The 19,256-nt window shown below is 40.8% G+C and overlaps 1 protein-coding gene across 4 annotated transcripts in view; it reads left to right on the top strand.

Annotated features, from left to right (window-relative positions):
• The window catches only part of P4HA1 (prolyl 4-hydroxylase subunit alpha 1), a 37,453-nt gene that overhangs the window by 1,076 nt on the left and 17,121 nt on the right, over positions 1-19,256 (top strand). For all 4 annotated transcript variants that reach the window (XM_075025429.1, XM_075025427.1, XM_075025428.1 and 1 more), the window contains exons 2-8: positions 6,409-6,525; positions 7,424-7,520; positions 10,062-10,213; positions 12,670-12,807; positions 15,053-15,292; positions 16,499-16,689; positions 17,229-17,405. In XM_075025429.1, coding sequence (XP_074881530.1) covers positions 6,438-6,525; positions 7,424-7,520; positions 10,062-10,213; positions 12,670-12,807; positions 15,053-15,292; positions 16,499-16,689; positions 17,229-17,405 — 1,083 coding nt within the window. In that variant the 5' untranslated portion in view covers positions 6,409-6,437. The remainder of the gene's footprint in view (positions 1-6,408; positions 6,526-7,423; positions 7,521-10,061; positions 10,214-12,669; positions 12,808-15,052; positions 15,293-16,498; positions 16,690-17,228; positions 17,406-19,256) is intronic.

Raw genomic sequence — 19,256 nt, 5'->3', positions numbered from 1 at the left:
GGATGCTGTGGAATGAAGAGAAAGTAAAAATGTCATACATGCTTAGAGTAAATCTTCCTTCTGAAAAGCTGGATGCTCTTAGAGGAAAGATTCTTCAGGGTTACAAAGAGAAGGTATCAAAAGGATAGTTTCATGCATGTTTTTTCTGCTGAATTCAGTAAGAGGAATTGCAGAGGCGCTCGAGTGCTCAAGTGTTCACCTGTTTTGGTTATGTAAAAGATTTGGTGCTCAAGGTTTTAGTAAATGAAAGAAGCTCTCAGTTTCAAGAAGTAGATAAGTGTTAAATGCAGCTTCTTACAGTGCCAGAGACTATTCAGCTAAGCATGCATACAGTACTCTGGCAGGGGTGGAAGGTAAAGGTAATGAGTTCCCAGTTTGTCTGGGGGGCGGAGGCCTGCTTTTGGGGTAAGAGATGTTCTCTGTCTTACCGTTCTGCACCCGTTACTACTTTTGGATCATTGCTGGATGCATTTGAATGTCTTGAACCATACTGCAAAGCACTTGATTTGACCTAGGGTACTCTGTGCTGCTTCTTAATTATATGCTGACAGAACCAGTACTGCTTTTTTTTTTCTTCCTGTTTCCCCCCCCCCCCCCCCCCTTCCTCCTGGGACTGAAAGTAACAGGAACGTGCCTAAGTCTTGTTATGCTAAGAGTGTTAATTCTGCCATTTAAGCACTGATTGTGGCATAGTTAGGCACATCTCTTCTAGCTGTTAGTTCACATAGAAGCTGAAGAAGCAGCCCTGTTTCATGAACTGCTGTCCAGTGGCAGTGCTGTTCTAAGCAGTTCCTGATCTGTGCTGTTCACATGGGGTGGTACATCTGATAAACTGAATCAGAAATGAGTGTATGGGGGGAAAATCACTACCTCACCTCCAAGCAGAAAATAGCTGATGTGGATTAGTTCCCTTTGCTGATTCACTGTGTCTTCCCTACACATGATGGGTCATCTACTAGCAGAGCTGAGGTGGTAGTGTGGAGACAGGAGCTGCTGCAGAAACTTTGGTTGAACAACAGGGTTAGTGTGTGCATTAGAGCTATGCATCGAGCCAGAAGAGAGAGCAGCTCTCTGACCTGCAGCGATTTAAAAATTTTTGCATAATGAATGGTTTTAAAAGCTGGCATTTAAAGCTATGTTTTTGAGGCATGCACAGAGATTAGAAAATACCCAGTACAGTTTGAAAAACATAAATGACGGATAATGAATAACACTGTGGAAGAATTGAGGATAAATAGAGGTTTATGGGAGAAAAACTCCGCCTCTGCATTGAGGTTGGTATAGATAAGGAAACTTTTTTTTTAAAGTGGTCGGAAAGAATATACTTGTTGAAAAAACCTTACTTGATAAATTGTGTCTGTTTAACTGAGGAAAGACCCTAAATAAAGTCTGTGCTGAAACAGTATCTTTGCTGTCACTTGAGCTTGTGTGTTTCTAGGCAGTGATCTTGCAATAACTTCAGAACCACTTGCTCTTCCCCTCGAGAGGAGCAGGCTTTCTGCTACTGCAGAACCACCTGCCGGGCTACAGCTTCAGCCTAAAAGAGCTTTGATCTGTTACTGTTTTTCAGCTGGTGATCATTGGGATTGTCCTGGTTTCTTTATAATTGCTCTTAATATCTGAAAACATTCTGTATATCTCTATAGATATTCTGCTAATCCTTGAGCAGAAGGATAAATAGAACGATAGCCTCCTGCTTGTTGTGTCTAATAAGATAAGTCCTCCGCTCCATCGCCAGTGTTCTTTGTCTTGGCTTAGAAAATTAAAACAGGTGGGCTCTGAGAGGGCTGTGTCCATTCAGTCTTAGTCTGGAAGAAACCAAGGTAAAACTCCCTTCAGTTCCTTGGGTACAAATCTGTGTACAGACACGCCTGCTCTATAGTCAGACTCACGAATGTTATCTTCAAGTTGGCAATAAATGATACTTAAAACACGTCACCAACTTGACTTTAAAACTGATCCTCATCTCTTGCTGGATTATATTTTATATATACAAGATTTCTTATATTACAACTTTGTCATTAAAAAGAAGCCTAAAACATGCCATGTTCTTTTGTTAGCAGCAATTCTAGAAAATGTTTCTTCTCTCCCTGCTTAGATCTTAATTTTAAAACGGCCTTTAAATATAAAGTGCTAGAGAACTCGGGGAACTGGATTCTAATGATTCTGTCAAGTGAAACTGTTAAGCAATGATGACACCTAAATGTTCTTGGTACTTAGTACTTACTCTGGGAAAGTTCTTCCCTTTTGAGTAGTATTTTCAGTCCCGTTGTGTCACGAGACTATAATGTGAGTTGTCCTTGAGACAAGAGAGGTTTAGTGCAGTGAGCAGCTATAATTTCTGGTGCTGTCCTCTTCCCCTGCTCCCTAAACTCAGCTCAGTTTAATTTTTTATTTATTTATTTTATACAGTGGGATACAGTAAGGGTTGTGAGAGTGGACCAGTATTTAAATCAAAAGGTGAGGATCTTGGTGATACAGTTTTGACTCCTGGCTTTGCAGCAGACTTAATTTTAAGTAGGTCACTTATTTCTTACCTAAATAAAGAAACTGTTTTGGAATTAAGTTAAAGCTATTCCAGAATAATTACATGTTGAAGTACCCCCTCAGTTTCCATTTTCTACCTTGTTTTCTGGATCCTGGTAAGCACCTGGGAGCTTGGAAGTGGCAGTGAGGAGACTTATATAATAAGCATCTTCAGTTAAATGCTTCAGTCTTCCGTCACCAATTAGCATGACCTTGATTGTTATGAGGTTCTATCGCTCTCTGCAGTTTGTCTTAACTTCACTTTTTCTTCTGCTTGCGTGGATGCTACAGGTACGTCTGCTCTCCTATGACTCTTGCACGTTGTTTCTACTTGTAGAGCAGAGCTGAACTCTTTAAAAGTCCTCAAAAAAAATCCGCCTCTGAGTTTCATCATTTGAAGTGGCAGTTGTTGTCTGTCCCTGCTGTTCGGGGAATTCTGTGCTGTGCTTGGCAGTATCATTTGTCTAATTGCTGCTTTGTTTTACTTGCATCTACATGTTTGTTCTTTGCTATTTTTTCCCATTCATTTTTTTTTTCTGCTCTACCATGTTTTACTGTTTCAAAGCTTAGCAAATGTACTTCTTACTGGAAGTCGGGAAGCTCCAGTGTTAAAGCTGTCAGCTGGACTCCCACTTCTGTGTGTAGGTAGTGGATTCCCTCCTCTCTGAGATGTTCAACTGCCATCTTTGTGTTTGCCTGAGGGACTCGGCTGAGGAGGAGAGTCAGACTGACAGGAGTAATGTAGAGAGGGTTTTCATCTTGTTTTACTTCATGTCACTGACAGGAAGAAATTAAGCCTACTTATTTGGCAGCTTGTGTGTCTAAGAGATTTCCAGCATCTATCTTAAGTGAGCTTTATTTTCTTTGATTTGGGAACCTGTAGCTGATCCTTCTGCAGTAGTTTTGAAAGCCGTGCTACTTAGCAACTGCTGTTAGGGCAGTGAAAGCTTGGCTGGACGCTGCCTTGGGCTTTGTTTCCAGCTCTCTGAATTCCGTCTGGGAGGGAAGTAATCTTGGGTGGCTGAAAGCTATTACAGGAGTCTGAGTCCTTGCAAATGACAGAAAATCTGGAGACTGCAAAAGGAAAGAAAAATGAAGTTGGAAGTGACCTCTGGACGTCATCTAGCCTAACCTCCTGTTTGAAGCTGGCTGAGCTTGGAGGTTAGGTTAGGCTGCACATGGGCTTGTCCCATTTAGTTTTGAAATTCTTCCAAGAATAGGAAATCCAGTTTCTCTGGGCAACCTCTTCTAGTGCCTATCTGCTGTCACTGTGAGAAACTTTTTCTTTGTACCTGCTTAGAATTTCCCTTGTTGCTATTTGTGACCATTACTGCTCACTCATTCTGCTGTATGCCTGTGAGGGTGTGAGGAGGGAGTAGGGTTGCAACTGCATTCAGAGTCAGCCCAGTATTGGAGCAGGCCATAAGGGCAGGTAGAGAAGAGGAAAAACTGTGTCCAAAACATGCTACTCAAGCAGGCTTTAAGGCATCCTTCTATCGTGTGAGATGGAATATTGTCACCAAGAGCCGTAGGTGGAGAGGAGACATAGTTTTCATCACCTTTTTGGTGGGTTTTTTGTTTTGTTTGTGTTTTAGAAAAGTTTCATAGTGATTACTAGTAAAAAGTAAACTTTCTGAATCTTTCCCTGTGTTTTACTGGGTGCAGTAAACAAATAGCTTGATGAATTCTGAGTCCTGATAATGTTGGCAAATATTTATCCTATAGTAGAACTGTTCGTGTTTTGTAATTGATTCACAGATGTATTGGCTTGAGTGCTGGATGAGCAGGAGGCACTTGGCTTTTTGCAGAACAAAATAGGAATTCAGCAGTGTTTTTAATAACAGCGCAGGTACACATCAGCATCTTGCACATATGGATACAGATTCTTTTAAGTAAAGGGTGAAAGGAAATGTGCCAGCCAGAAAACTTGATTCCAGATGTGACCCATTAATTTACAGCAATTACTCAATTGGAGTTCTTGTTTAATGAGACTGACATTAGTCACAGAAGAGGTAGGTGTGGTTGTATAGATCTTACCAGGATCCCTGGTTTATGCTGCAAACTAGGTAAGTGTTACAGGCTGGCTGCAGGGTTGTATATTTGTTCATTGTGTTTAGGGCTGGAGTTTCACAAATGAATTAAACCTGTGCTGCTACCGGAAACAATAATTTGCTTTCCTTTGCTGTCTTTGGCTGCCAGTTCCTGCTTCCAAATTTCCCTCTTCTACTGGCATGGATATTGCATGACTATATAGTGAACTGTATCAGAATTGAACTTAGGGTGAAGTGAGCTTTGGGAGGGAATTTTTTTAATTAGTTGTGTTTGAAATAGGCTGATTCAGCTTGTTGCCTGGCTGCCTGAGGAGGGGTAGAGCAAGCAAGGAGGAGGTGAGGAATGCTGCTGTGGATAGCAGGGCTGGTTTAGAGCATTGGAGAGGCTGAGGTGCCTGACTCGACTGGGGAAAAAGCAGGACTCCAGGCTTCCCTCTCCAAATTTTTACTTTACAACTTACTTTCTGCTGGTGAACGTGTCAGAATGTTTCAGCCCTTCAGTTGTGGTTGTGCAGATTTCAGATGATTTACAAGAGTTGGAGATTGTGCTGTTTTTCCAGGCTTGTACGAGTTTCCTGTTCCTGTTAGTGGCAGTGAAACTGTGCTTGCCCTGTCCAAGAGGCGGTTCACAGAGCCAGTAAATCTAACCCTGAGTACTGCTTTCTGTAGTGCTAGAGGTGGAACAGAAAGGAGGGAACTGCTTCCTGACCATTCAGGTGCAATATGAGAAGAGATCCTGACCTCTGGAGTCAAGGGAGTGTTTTCCTGTTAATACCTTCACTTGTGGATGGGATAATTTTTCTTTGGGTGTGACTTTTGCACTTCCCTGATTTTGTTTACACCTTCCGTGTGCGAATGGCACACCTGGTTTTATGTTGTTTGCTACCAGTACTGTCAACTCAATCAAAAGCATATTGCTTTCTTTGCTAAATAGGTCGAGCCACTTTGTAGCTGGACTTGCGTTGTGATTTTTTTTTTCCCTTTTCTTTTTGTTTTTCTTCATTAGTTGTCTTACCGTTAGAAGACTTGTAAAACAGTTTCTGTTAGTACATGTGGTTGTTTTCAATTTTTCTGAGCAGATGGAATACATGAGAGTTTAAGCTTTTGTGTTTGGGAAAAAGTAAATCTTGTGAATTCCAAGGCAGCATACTTTTAAAGTATGCAGTAGTGAGGAAATCCTAGTCTCTTAAAAGGGTTCAGTATCCTGAAAGCCTGAGAGCTTGGCAGCTGTTTGTGGGAGAAAGCACTGCCTGTGAGCCTGCTATGGACTTATCCAAGGGACTAACTATGAACCAGCTGACAGAAAAGCCTTTTGTATCAGGTATGGAGGCTGGCTTCATGATGGTGGCAGTTGAAGAGCGGGAGCATGCAAGTAACTTGGTGGACTGGTTGTGTAGGGTTTTCATTTAGACCTCTTCCACTGGAGCCTTTCTGACTGATCAAAGGATGCTTTTTTTTTTGTTGTTGGGTGGATGAACTCAATAATATGTATTTTAACTTGGTATTATGGTTTTTTTCAGTGTTTGATCTTGGGGATTTTGGTGCTTTTTGTGAAGCAGCTCTATCTGCAGTGTGTCTTAGGTGTCAAAAAGATGAAGAGTGCTTGTGAAGACCCTGCCTCCAAGCTATTCTTTTTTCTTTTACCACACAAGACAAAAGTATAAGAAAGTCTGCAGAAGGGCATCAGTCCTCTGTGAGAGCTGCTCAAGCTTATCAGGATTCTGCTACCTCAAGAACTAGTGGCAGCCCCAAGAGAATAAGCTGTCTGTTTTGAAGGTAGATTCAACTGTCTGGTGAGTAGGGATTTTTACCTACTTTGTTTCTTTCATAGGTACGTGGTGAGGTGACAGCTATTGAACTATGGCATTCAACAAGATTTGGTATACCGTAGCCCTTGGACTTCTGCTGCCTTTTTCTTACGCCCATACGGACTTCTTCACTTCCATTGGTGAGACATGCTTTGGTGTATATGCTGTATAGCCAAAAGAATGTCTTGACGGCTCTCAAACCTGATTCTGCAATGATGTGTTAATGGCATCCAAGGCTTTAATTGGTACAGAACTAAATCCATTTACTAGTTCTTATGACCTTATTGACTTCCTTCTTTTGGGAGAGACATGCTTTGAGTTAAGTCAGTCCAGTTAGTCTAATGACCCAGGCTAGGCTTTGTATTCATCATGTATTCTTATAGGTATTGTATTTTAAAGAAAATTTTGGTGTGGACTGTTGCACATATGTAGAAGCAAGTGAAACAGCTGTTAAGGATACATAATGATACCAGTATGTCAGTGTATTCTCTCCTGGGTTCTGATGGCCTGTGACACAGCTGAAGATGTGGACTGTATCACTTTGTGATGAACCAGTTCAGCTGCCTCTTTGCAGGAAATGAAGCAATTATTAATTAGTAACAGAGTCTGTTAGGGGACCTATTGAAGTCATGCAAGTAATCTTAAAAATAAAACACTGGATTAGTATTGTGTATCAAACATGAAGGCTTTATGTTTCTGTAGCTTTGTCTTTATTTGCTCTACATTATGTATGCTTGGATGAAAGATTACTTTCTTGCGAGCTACTTCCTTTTCCAAATGAATCCTAAATTAGTTCTAATAATAAATATGTGATATTATGTTAATTTCCATGGCAACAAGCTTGGTCCAACATGAGATTTTCTCCTTCAAAAAAAATAAAAGGCAAGAGGCAAGAAGCCTTACCTAAATTCTTCTTCAGGATTGTTTAAGCAAATGCAGAAGGACTTTGGGGAAGAAAGAGTTGAAGAGGAGAAGAAAGTAGAAGAGAGGAAGAATGCCTCTAATTCTTAGGTTTTTGGTTTTCCATTTGTTTTCTAGGTCATATGACAGACTTAATTAATACAGAAAAAGATCTGGTGGTGTCACTGAAAGATTACATCAAGGCAGAAGAAAGCAAGCTGGAACAGATCAAAAAGTAAGTAGCTTGTTTCATAATGCCAATAGTTAATAATTTGAGTCCACCCTTATGTAAAAAGTGCTTCCCAAGGCTGATTAAATTTGTGGAATTTTTCCTCTGAGGCAAGGCTTAAACCAGCAGTTTTTGCTGGGTTTTTGTCCTAAGTTATTATCTCTGAGCCATTGCTTTGTTTTATGCAGCTTTCTAACGACGAAATCTAATCAACACCCTTTCTGTATGATACCTTCACTTTGGGACTCCTGCTTGCTCGTAATTCCCAAGGGGATGTAGTTCTTTGAATGGCAGTTTGCTTAGTGGAAACTAAAACCCAAGAAGTCTCCAAATGAGCGTTACAAGGACTGCAATGATATGCTAGATGTAAAAGTGCTAAAAGGCGTTCATGTGGCCATATTGCACATGAGTGGCTAATCAATGAATAGTAATAACCCGCTACAAGAGTGGAGTCTCTTTCTATGTGCTATGTTTAGATTTAAAAGTGAAATAAAGCAAAACAAATCTTCTTTACTGCTTTTAAAAATAACAAGAGACCTGACCATTGCCATTACTGTGTTGCTCGGCTCTATAGCTGTGAGGACCAGAGCCCAATATGTCAGACTCTGTTGCAGCTAGGAATAAAAATTTTGTATCACTGAACAGGATGATTTCCTGGCCTTCAAATATGTGTATAAATCTGTCATGAGGATGTTTAAACAGTCTTAGAGAGATGCATGAATTTTATTTTAGCTGTTGTGGATTACATTCTACCATCCAGGACTTTGGTTGGACTGTATTTATTTTTATCACTTAAAATACAGAGTTGGAATTGCTGACAGGTTTGGAATGTTGTAAGTATATTCTTTACAGCTACAAATTAAGATGGGAACATGCTGACTGGATATCCAAAAGCATGTGAATACAGCTTATCATATGAGCATTGCAGCTCTGTTTTTATTATATTAGAGGTGCTCGCTGTCAGGTTAGACAAGTTAAAATAACTGTCACAGAGAGATGGAAGAACCTGGAAAAAATGCCAGCATCGTTTGAGTTTGTTGGGCTCTGTACTTTGGCTGAAGGCTATTGATAACTTGTGTTGACTTAAACTCAGTGAAAATTGGTGATTCACTGAAATGCGGAGGATGGCTCATGCCTTGTGGGTGGCTTGTGGTGGAGGCTTTTATGAAACAGAAACTACTTGAAAGAAATACGGGCCTTGCAGTTGTGGCTCATGGTTGCAGTGACTTTCAGCTGCTCGTTAGGTTTGATAGTCATGCAGTGGGAGATATATGATGGATCTGACTGTGTGCAACGTGAATGCGCAATTTGTGAAAATGGGTTTCAGTCTTCAGCTTGCTAGAAGCTGGAGTCCATGGAATCACTTTGAGTGCTCTGTTTTGGAAGGAACCCCTTCACTCACGTGGCTGCTGGCAAGAACCCAAGCAGGGGCTGTCAGAGCGCAGGAAAGCAACTAAAGACAGTGTGGAAAGAGTGAATGCAAACAGTGGCACATTTAACGGTTTTAAACCTCTACCTGTCTAAGGTAAAGCAGGCAAACTTAATTCAGGCATACTGAATTCTGGAACAAGCTGAATGCCAGCTTGTGTACGGACTTCCCTCCAGGCTATAGATTTTGTATTTGCTTTATATTGGTGTTGATGTTTGGTATTCTATGTGGGGTGTGGCTTTTTAAATGTTAATTTATCCTGTTTTCAGGGCGTTGTTACACATCTTCATGTTCTAGATCTGCATTGTTTTGGATAGAGAGGGGAAGTTTGGTTGTTTTGCAGACATGCAGTAACACAGCACCGGTGCTTATAGCATGACTGATGTGCTTCCTGACTTGAGACTGGAGCAGACTCCCTGGATGTTTCCATTAAAACCACATGTGAACAGCAGTAGTTGTTGAAAGGTGTGCTTGTTTCAGAGTGCATTGGAGTTGTGAATGGCTTGTGTCGCTGACAGTGTTAAGAGAGGTCTGTGGAGTCAGAACTGGAGCACCAGAAAGTTGATCTGGGCTCCTCATTTGGGACCGTGAGAACTACATGTTTCTCAATACAAGCTTACATTATGGAAGGCAGTTTTGTGGTGGGAGGCAAGGGACTTATCATAGATTTAAGAGTGTGTGTCTTACAGTAAAATAATTTAAGGCAAGCATTGGAATACCTTTTTGTAAACTTTAGAAAAAAGAGCATTTAAAAATAAAAGATCAAACGTGGGTGAAGTGTTGTTTTTGATTAGGCCTGCGTGAAAACTCATAATGGAGCTGCTGGCATACTGCATTTGGTATTTGTAGGAAGGAGTTCGTTCAGCAGCATTCCAACAAAGACCACAAGAGCAACGTGAGATGTAGGCTGCAGCTGAGGAAGATTTAAAAAAAAAAAAAAAAAAAAAAAAAGGCCCTTTTGTTCTTTCTAGGAGAGCTTTATATGTAGGTAATATAAAAGCTTGCAATTTGTGTTGAGTTTTGTATTAGCGAAGACTGTTGAGTAGCTTGAAATCAGTTTTATAGTGTGTTGGCAGACTTTTACAAGAGACTTTAATGAATGTATATTTTCACTATAGATGGGCAGAGAAATTGGATCAGCTGACAGATACCGCTACAAAAGACCCAGAGGGGTTTTTGGGACATCCTGTAAATGCATTCAAGTTGATGAAACGGCTTAACACAGAGTGGGGTGAGCTGGAGAGCCTGGTTCTGAAGGACATGTCAGATGGTAAGTGTGCCTATAGTAAGAACAAGGATCCCATTATAATTGCATTTACTTGTCTGTCTTTACATTGCATTACTATGTCTTTCACATGTCATGGTTTGATTAGATTTGTAAGTCTGCTCTTGAGGTGCCTTCATAAAAATTAACTCTGGAAGGCCTGCCATTTTGCTGTCGGTGTGCTATCATTTGAGCTTTATAAAAATTTCAGAAAACTGTGATGTTTAAACTGAATAATCTCCTTGGATGCTTTAAATTTTGCAAGGGATCGGGGCTTGCTTCATGTACTCTCCCACTTCCATCAAACTAGTATATTAGGAAATTTCATCTCTAAGTGTGATGACTCCATTGAACAGAAAAAAGGGGACGAAGCTCTTCTGAGTACAAGACATGTGAGGTTGTCTGTGTACGGTGAAGTGCTGTTGCTGCTGATCTGCCCAGGGTTTTTAAGGTGTGATGGTTCAAAACCTGAATGTTGGCCGAGACTGAGCATTTGTGAAACTGATCTGAATTAGTGTAAACATTTTGCTGCCTCTTTTCTTCAGTAAGAGTAGAAGCTCTTTGGTAGGGAACAGGACATTAAAAAGTTGACTGTGAAAGACACTTAGCAGCAAAGAAGCTGGGACTATATTTGACCTGTGAGAATTTGTCTCAACAATTAACTAATACCAGGTGTAGGTTTGTAGTAAGAAATAGTAAAAAAGTGGAGCTTTCATAAAAGACCCAGGGTTAGTCTGTGATAAGGATTCAGCGCATTCAGCTTCCCTGTTGCTGCTACGAGGGACTAAATATGCCAGCTGAAAAGGCTCTGCACCTGCCAGCCAGAAATCTGGACCAGTGCCTCAAGTCCTTCTTCTGAATGAGAAAAAAAGAAAGAAAAAAAAAAAGTGGACTGTTTTGTTTTAAGAAAATTGTCAGGAAAAAGGGAATTACTGGGGGAAGCATAGTGGAGTAAAAGAAAGGATGCATGGGAGTGAAAGGATATGTTATTTTTTCAGAGCAGGAACACCTTTCCATAAACTAATAGAGTTATCAGGTTTGAATAGTTAAAAAGGACTACTAGAGTGTGGCAAAACCCACAGATTTGGCCAGTTCATTATTTTTTTGATGGTTTTGCAGCTGAGTGTTGCATACTATGCTTTGTCTGGGTTTTGGTCATGCTGCTTAGTTTTCTACTGGTGGATGTTAGATGAACTTAACAAACATCCTATTGGCACTGTCCTCAGCACGGTAAAGCTTGTTGTGCTTCTGGATCTTGGGACAAAAAGAGTTTGTTGAGCAGGAATGTTACTTTTCTGAAAATGTCAGAGTGGCTGTCATTTTGTTCAAACTGAGGTCCTTAAGGTGGACTTCGTTGATGCTGTTCCTTTTGGTGACTGCGTGTACCAGGATGCTGGTGCTGCCCTCCTGGCTTTCTGGAGTCCTGTTTCCCTCATCAGTGTGAACAGCTCGCCATCCTCTTCACTGTGCAGAAGCAGAAGGAGAAAAATAGCATCAGATCTCCCACTGAAGAGAGGAGAACACACTAGCTCTACTGGAGGGCCCTTCAAGTAACAACAATAGCAGTGGTTGTGTGCGCGTTCACCAGAGAGGAGTAGGAACTTTTCGTAACAGGGGAGATGATTACATGTGACTAATGACCGGGGAACAGTTCCCAGAGAGAACGTTTTTTTACTTCATAGAACCTGCTTGTCTTCTGTTCCGTAAACATCACCCTGGTGCTTCTTTAAAAAGCCCCCAAGTTTTTCTTTTTGATTGTTCCTTTGCTTTCTTTTCACAAAAAAAAGAAAAAAAAAAAAAATGCTACCTTTTCAACACGTGCTTTGAGTTCAATTCAGTTTTGTGTGAAGATGGATCTTGAGAAACCTTTTTAACTTTGTGTGTTTCTCAAGCTTCTATGTAAATATGTTAATGCCCAAGTCTGCAGAAAGCATTTAAGTTCACAGTGGCTTCTTAGTTGCCTGAAGTCTTGTCAAAAGCTGTTTGGAGTTAAGCCATCAGCATTTTTGTTTTTTGTCTTTTTATTGACCAGCCTTAATCTTTACACTGCTATTCTTAGCACTGTTTGGTTTTTTCCTCTTCTAAATTATTTGTAAATTCCATGTTACTAAATGAAAAGCATTTTTTTTTTGGAAGGCAGATTGAGTGGAATAGTTGGAAAACTACCAATATATTATCTGTAATGTTCTCCATGTAGGGGTGGTCTTTGTGTTGTATGTAACTTTTTTTTTTTAACCTGTTAAGACAAAAATAGTTTCTGCGTGAAACCACAGGGGTACTCCTGTCCTGTAGAAACAAACCTATGGTGTTGGTTGCTGCTCTGCAGGGCTAATAGCTCTTCCTGACTTATTAGTGGCCTTTCCTGAAGTGTTAGCTTTCCCTGGAGTAGGGAGTCATTTCATGCATAGAGTTTATAGAATTCCTGGGACAAAGGAGGCCAAGTGTTTCCCTGTCTTTCCCAGGCTTTATCTCCAACATGACTATCCAGCGGCAGTTTTTCCCAAATGACGAAGATCAGACTGGTGCAGCGAAAGCCCTCTTGCGGCTTCAAGACACGTATAATTTGGACACAGACACCCTCTCAAGAGGGAATCTTCCAGGTAAGAGTCATCAACATTATTTTCAGAAGACACTGTGAGCTTTTAATAAATGTCCTGATTACAAAGCATTTAACTCTGTTCTATCTTGTTTAGCTGTGTAGTGTGAAGGTAACAATAGGAAAACATTGACCCGCTCTGGGATACTGTTGGGTCTGTTGCTGTGGTGGTTCTGTTGGAAGCTACATCCACTTGGCTTCCCTGCTTGGTGGGCTTTCTTCTGCCAGCGCACTGCCCAAGTGCGCACAGATAAAATGCACTGCACAGAACACAAGTTTCTTTCTGAATTGAGACTCTCCTTTGTCCTGTCATTCTCCTTGCTCAACTCATATGCTTATTTCTGCTTGTGCTAGAATTTGAAAATTTCGCACAATGTAATGCTTTTTAACAAAACAGTTCTATTATTTATTTTCCGTTTCCTTCTCATGGATAAGATGGACCTTTCAGGTTGAGAGTGACTGAAGTTTCTTTGAGCTTAAACTTCATGGAGTGTATAAACTGAAAAACAAAAGACAGAGCGCATACACAGACTTGAGCTTATGTGGCATTACCTGAGGTAGTCTTTAATAGGTTTATGTGCAGGAGAAGTCACACTTGTTAGAAGACTCTTTCTCTGCTGAGTTTTCCTTGTTTCCTCTGAAAATAGTACTGTGCCAACTGGCAAAAAATCAACTCTGTACAATCCATCTGTGTTTTTGCAAGCACTCATTGTGGTCAGATGCCTAATAAAATTAAGGGTAATTGGCTTTATATGTTATGATGTATAACCTTGCTTTTGGGTTTAGTTCAAGGCTGTCTCAAAGACCTACAGATTCATTCTAATACAGTAAGCAGTTATTGTTTTCTTAAAACAGCACAAAAATACAAGACGAAGTGCTTCGGATGGACTGTAGTTTACTGCTTCTTTTGAAGCAATAAGCTGTCCAGACTGTGTGTAATGAAGTGTAATTGCAGAACCTGAAAGCTCTAGAGTATAGAAGAGAATAGGTTGGTCTCTTCAGAGCTCTGGAGAAGAACATCCCATGTTGTCACTTGTTTGTGCTCCTTGTCTTCCTTCCCAGGGAATTTCTGTTTGGCCAGGTCACCAAGTTTTGATCAGAATCTTAAATTCTGTCATATCGTTTATTAATTCTCTTTCCTCCATTACAGGCTGTGCTGTTTCTTTATATTAACTATCAACCAACCCTATTCGATGATTGCTTTCTTAAGCACCCTTTTGAGTTGCCTTTTCATGTGTGGATGTTATGTTGCTTCAGAATGGACCAGGCTACGGCCCTGCAACCTGTTACTCATTCCAGGGGATATCTCTGTCTGAGAGCACTCTGCTGCCACTGCACCCAATTCCCTAATCTTTGTGTTATTTTAGAGTTTGCAGCTTCAGGCTCAGAAAACTGAAATCACTGGCCATTAGAGGATGGACCACAAGGTGTTTAATTAGTGAGCAGAAACAAAGTTGGCCTGTGGGATACTGCATTTCATGGCCTGTCACTTCAGCTATTTAATCTCTTAAGGCAGGTCTTCAACAGAAGAATTCCCTTGTTTGAATGCAGCTGTAGGAGCTGCTATTAGAAATTCAGGGTGTATTAAGATGTAAGCAGGAATGTAATTTTAGCTGTAAAACTGGCAGGTCCTGTTTCCTTTTTACAAGATTAAATCTGGTTTTTCATTGGGCCTTAATTTGCAGTGGCAAAAATAGGAATCTGTAATTTGCTTACTAGTGCTTTAATCTTTCAGAGGTCTCTTCGAATGTTTCTAAAAAAGACTGATTTCAAAAATCTTGAGCAGCTGGGCATTTACATGTTTTCTTTTTCCTCCCCCACTAAGTTGTCACTAACGAGATGTGCTTCAGTAACGTTTTGAAAGCGATAATGCAATGTCTTTGAAAACAGATTTCCGAAACTTCGTATTTGGCTTACTATTGCTCTTGCTCGAAGTGTTTGGGGCTTTGAAGCAGCAAGGTTTGTTTTATTTGATTTGATTTGATTTTCTACTAACGGTAAAGACATTTAGCTAGTTGCCGGTATTCTGGCGATGGAAAACTGCATGTAACAGCTTACGTGTTCTGCCAAGGATTTACAGGCTTTAGGTACTTAAACTGAGTCTTCAACAAATAGCCACTACTGAAGGGAGATGTTGAAGAACAGAAAGAAACTATGCTCTGAAGAATAAGAAATAACTGCATGTTACTCTGAAGACTAGTCTGGAATTCTGTGTAAATTCTGTTTGGTTTGTTTTGGTTTAAATACAGGTGTGAAGCACAAATCCTTTTTAACAGCTGAAGATTGCTTTGAGCTGGGAAAGATTGCCTACACTGAAGCTGACTACTACCACACCGAGCTCTGGATGGAACAAGCTCTGAAACAGTTGGATGAGGGAGAAGTGTCTTCTGCAGATAAAGTCTACATTCTGGACTACTTGAGTTATGCCGTGTATCAGCAGGGGGATCTGGGCAAAGCCATGATGCTCACCAAACGCCTTCTGGAACTGGGTAGGTGAAAGAGAGATCCGCAGCTCACCACGATTTAGCTCCATGTTCAAGCAGGTGCTAGCTATGGATTTGTACTGAGGAGCACAGTCTTGCTTGTGTTTGGACTTGTATATGGGTTTTTAAAATGGATTATTACTGGTGCTACCATTAACATCTTGATATGTAGTTTTCAGTAAAATAAGACTTGTACTACCATAAATCGTATTTTGCTACTGTATTTTAAGATAGACAATTATAGTCTCAACTACCGTGTCAGAAAGTGTCTTCTTTATGGACTGCTCTTTTCTATTGAAGTATTTTCTGCCTCCTGCCACTGTTGCTTTTAACCACTTACCTGTCTTAGTAATTACTGCCTGAAATTTGGTTCTCTTACTGAATCTTACTTTCCTGTGTTGAGATTACTTACCCTTAGGTACAGGCAAGAACAAAATTAATGAAATTGAAACTAAACTGGTGATACCAAAATCTCTGCACATTATTTAAATGCACATTAAGCATACTTGAGATGAAAAACTTGGAAAAAGTAAGAAATACAGAGTGCAATACAGCGAGCTAAGATTCTGCCTGGTTTATGAAATATGAAAAGTGTTTATGCTTCTGTAAATATTCCACTGATTGACTGTGTAAAGGATGCCATGGGAAGTTCAGAACTAATATAACAAAGGCTAGTGAGAACTGTTTATTAATGAACTGATGCAAATTCTTTAAGTTTAGTGATTGTTAAAAGCTTTGTCACTGGAAATCTTAATTCCCATCAGGGAAGTCTTTAGGTTTGAAGCCCGTCACGCTGTCCCAGCTCTCTCCCTGACCTGTTTCCTTGTCTCTCCCTCTCTGGTGAGATTGGCTGGAATGGCCAAACCCTTTTTCCTAGCACTTGGACTCCTGTGCCTACTGAGGATCCAGGCCTCACACTAATGAATTTCTTAACTGTGAATGGGTTGAGCTTAGCCCTGAAAGCTCATTGTGTGTTTACCTGCAGACAAGTAAGGATACGTGCGTGCCGCAGGCTAGCATCGCTTCCAGCTTAGCGTGGAGTTCTAGCTGTCCTGTGAAAGCCTTCAATCCAGGGTAGATGTTTCTGATTTCTATTTCAGAAGCAGTATTGTGCATCTGTTTTCGTTTTCTTTTTGTAAATAGCCTTATCTGGATACTTCTTCACAAGTTGGCAACTTACCAGTGATAACTTGTCTGTTTGTTTGTCAATAGATCCTGAACATCAAAGAGCAAATGGGAACATGAAATATTTTGAATATATCATGGCTAAAGAAAAAGAAGCAAATAAGTCCAGTACAGACTCAGAAGACCAGATGGAGAAGGAGACTGAGGTTAAGAAAAAGGATTACCTGCCCGAGAGAAGGAAGTACGAAATGCTGTGCCGTGGGGAGGGTCTCAAAATGGTAAAGTGGAGTAGACTGTTTTCAAATGTATGAAACCAACTGTAACAAAACAATGTCAAGAATTTGTATGTGGTGTGAAAGCAAGGAAGTCGTTAGAGCAGTTGGCTCAGTGTGTAGAACTGAGGATTAGTGTGCGTTGGATTCCTTCACCCTTTCATTCTGTCCCGTAGACAAAAAGTAATACTGCCGCAGGCACTGCTGACTAACTTGGATGCACTATGTAATTGTAATTAATTGAATAAGGATGTTGGAAGTCTAGTTTTACAAGTGGAATTGAACAAGGGTGATTTTTTTAGTGATGAAATTATTTTTAATAGGACTGTGTAGAGGACTGCTTGTCGCAGTATTACAGAGTAATATTAATGTGCTGAAAGTAGTAATTTCTCAAACTTAAAGCATCTCTTTAACTTCTAAAATAACATTAGGATAGGGGAAGTGAATTGTTCCTGTCTCTTGTTCTCAGGACATCTTCTGTTTCTTAGTGATATTAACATCCTATGCAAGTTCTCTGATTATCTCTTGCTCCACCTTGATTTCAGACTCCTCGGAGACAAAAAAGACTCTTCTGCCGCTACTACGATGGAAACAGGAATCCTAGATACATTCTGGGCCCTGTCAAACAGGAAGATGAGTGGGACAAACCTCGAATTGTTCGCTTCCTTGACATCATCTCTGATGAAGAGATCGAAACTGTGAAAGAACTAGCAAAGCCAAGGGTAAATGCCTTGCGCTTCTTTGCCTTTTGGAATCTTAAATTTCGTGGGTAGTTTTCTGTGTGAGTGTGTGTGATTCTGTCTCCTTTTGAACGCAGGTGTGTGTGCAGCGTGCTCACACGTTGCTTTTCTCACCTTGTAGCTCTTGGTGACGCTCTTTGAAGGAGACAGTGGGGAAGCTGGAAATTCTGTGTAATTAAGAGAGCCAGGTAACAGCAGTGCAGAATTGTCAGACTCTTCCAGCAGACACAATTTCAGTGCATGCTGTTTTGGATAAGGAGGAGAATGTTCTACAACAGGAAACAACCGTACTGCAGCTGGGTTGCCTTGAATTATACCTGTCATCTGGTTTTGTTTGGTTTTCTGGTTTTTGGTTTTTCTTTAAGTCTGTATTTGTCAAAGTTATGACATGGAGAAGAGTGCCGTCTAGGGAAAGGCAGCCATTCCTCTGGTCCTGGAATGCCACATTATTGTATAGACAAGAATGAATGTTGTAGTTTCCATTCAGTATAAAACTGATGTCTGTCTCCCAGGCTTTGAAGTTGCCTGCAGGTGAAGGAGCTTTAAGAGGGCAGTAGTTAACCAGTGGTACTTAGCTCCTTGTTCACACTGCCCCACTCATCAAATCCTATTTCAGAAACCGGATCCGAAGTTTTTGTTTCTGAATGCAGAATAATCCAAGGCAGCTCAGCTGTCAGAGTAAACAGGAGTGCCCAAGACAAACAGCAAATGGATCGAGTTGCCTTCAGTATCCAGTGGGCATAACTCTGCATCTCAAGATGTAGTTACATTGATTTGGTTTTCCGTCAGTTACCGGTTACTTCTACAATAAGATTTAAACTTGTAGCAATATAATTTTCCTGCTTTTTTTCTTTGTTTTTAGCCTAAGTGGCTTTTTGTCCAGAGAGAGTTGAGCAAGTGGAGGTTAGGAGGATAAGCGCATTAAGTATAGGACAAACTGTTAGCTTGGCCTGCTGCAAAGTAAACCGTCTGTGGGTTATACGTGGGCACATCAAGGATGAGGCCGTCCTTGGCTGCTGCGCTGAGTACTAGGTAGCCTGGTGGTGGTTTTAAAGCTTCCTAAAGGTTGATGCGTTGTATTGCTGAGGTAACATTCTGAACTGTCAGCAAGAAGTACCAGCAATTCTCTTTGCTTACCTGTGAAACATCTCTTCCTGCTCTCCTGTCAGGCAGCCTTGCTGCAGGTCTGAAGATCAGAGTCCTGGCTGTTTGTCTGTGGGTGATTAAGGCGCTTTGCTGCTGCAAAAGCTCTGGCAATTATGTCTGTGGAATATGACTGAATCACTTCTTTATGGAGCAGAAATAAGTCTCAGGACTGAAAATAAAAACCTGTGAATGTCGTGGTTTTCACTTCCAAACTTGCTGAGATAACTGTTTTCCTATCAAATGTTTGGCTTATGGTAAAGACTTGGAGATTCATAGTTCATTAATGTAGAAGCGTTGGTATGCGGTTAGTGTTCCGCATATTTCCTATGGCCAAGGCCTTGCAGGGCTCAGTAACGAGCGTAGCCAGAGGATTGTGGTTTTTGAGACTGAAAGGTCATCTCCTTCTTCCCGATGCTCAGGATGTTGCTGTTGCTGCCTCTCGGAAGACAGCGCTGTCTGATCTGTGCCCAGCCTTCTGCTGTGCTGGTGGCATAAGCTGGCAGGATGAAGCCACATTATTCAGCTTCGGGAGTCTTGCTGGAGTTGCAGTTTGTGCCTTGATTCTTCCATGTGTCTGTATGGGATGAGACAAGGAGAGGCAGCGTTTTAAGGGTTCCCAGTACCTTTCCTTGTTAGTAGGCACGGAGAGGCCTTGATTTATTAAGTTTATTTTAACAACAGAAAAAT

This window comes from Buteo buteo, chromosome 4 (genome assembly GCF_964188355.1).
Source record: "Buteo buteo chromosome 4, bButBut1.hap1.1, whole genome shotgun sequence".
Classification (NCBI taxonomy): Eukaryota; Metazoa; Chordata; class Aves; order Accipitriformes; family Accipitridae; genus Buteo; species Buteo buteo.
Note: the sequence above shows the minus strand (reverse complement) of the source record. Positions and strands in the feature narration are given on the sequence as shown.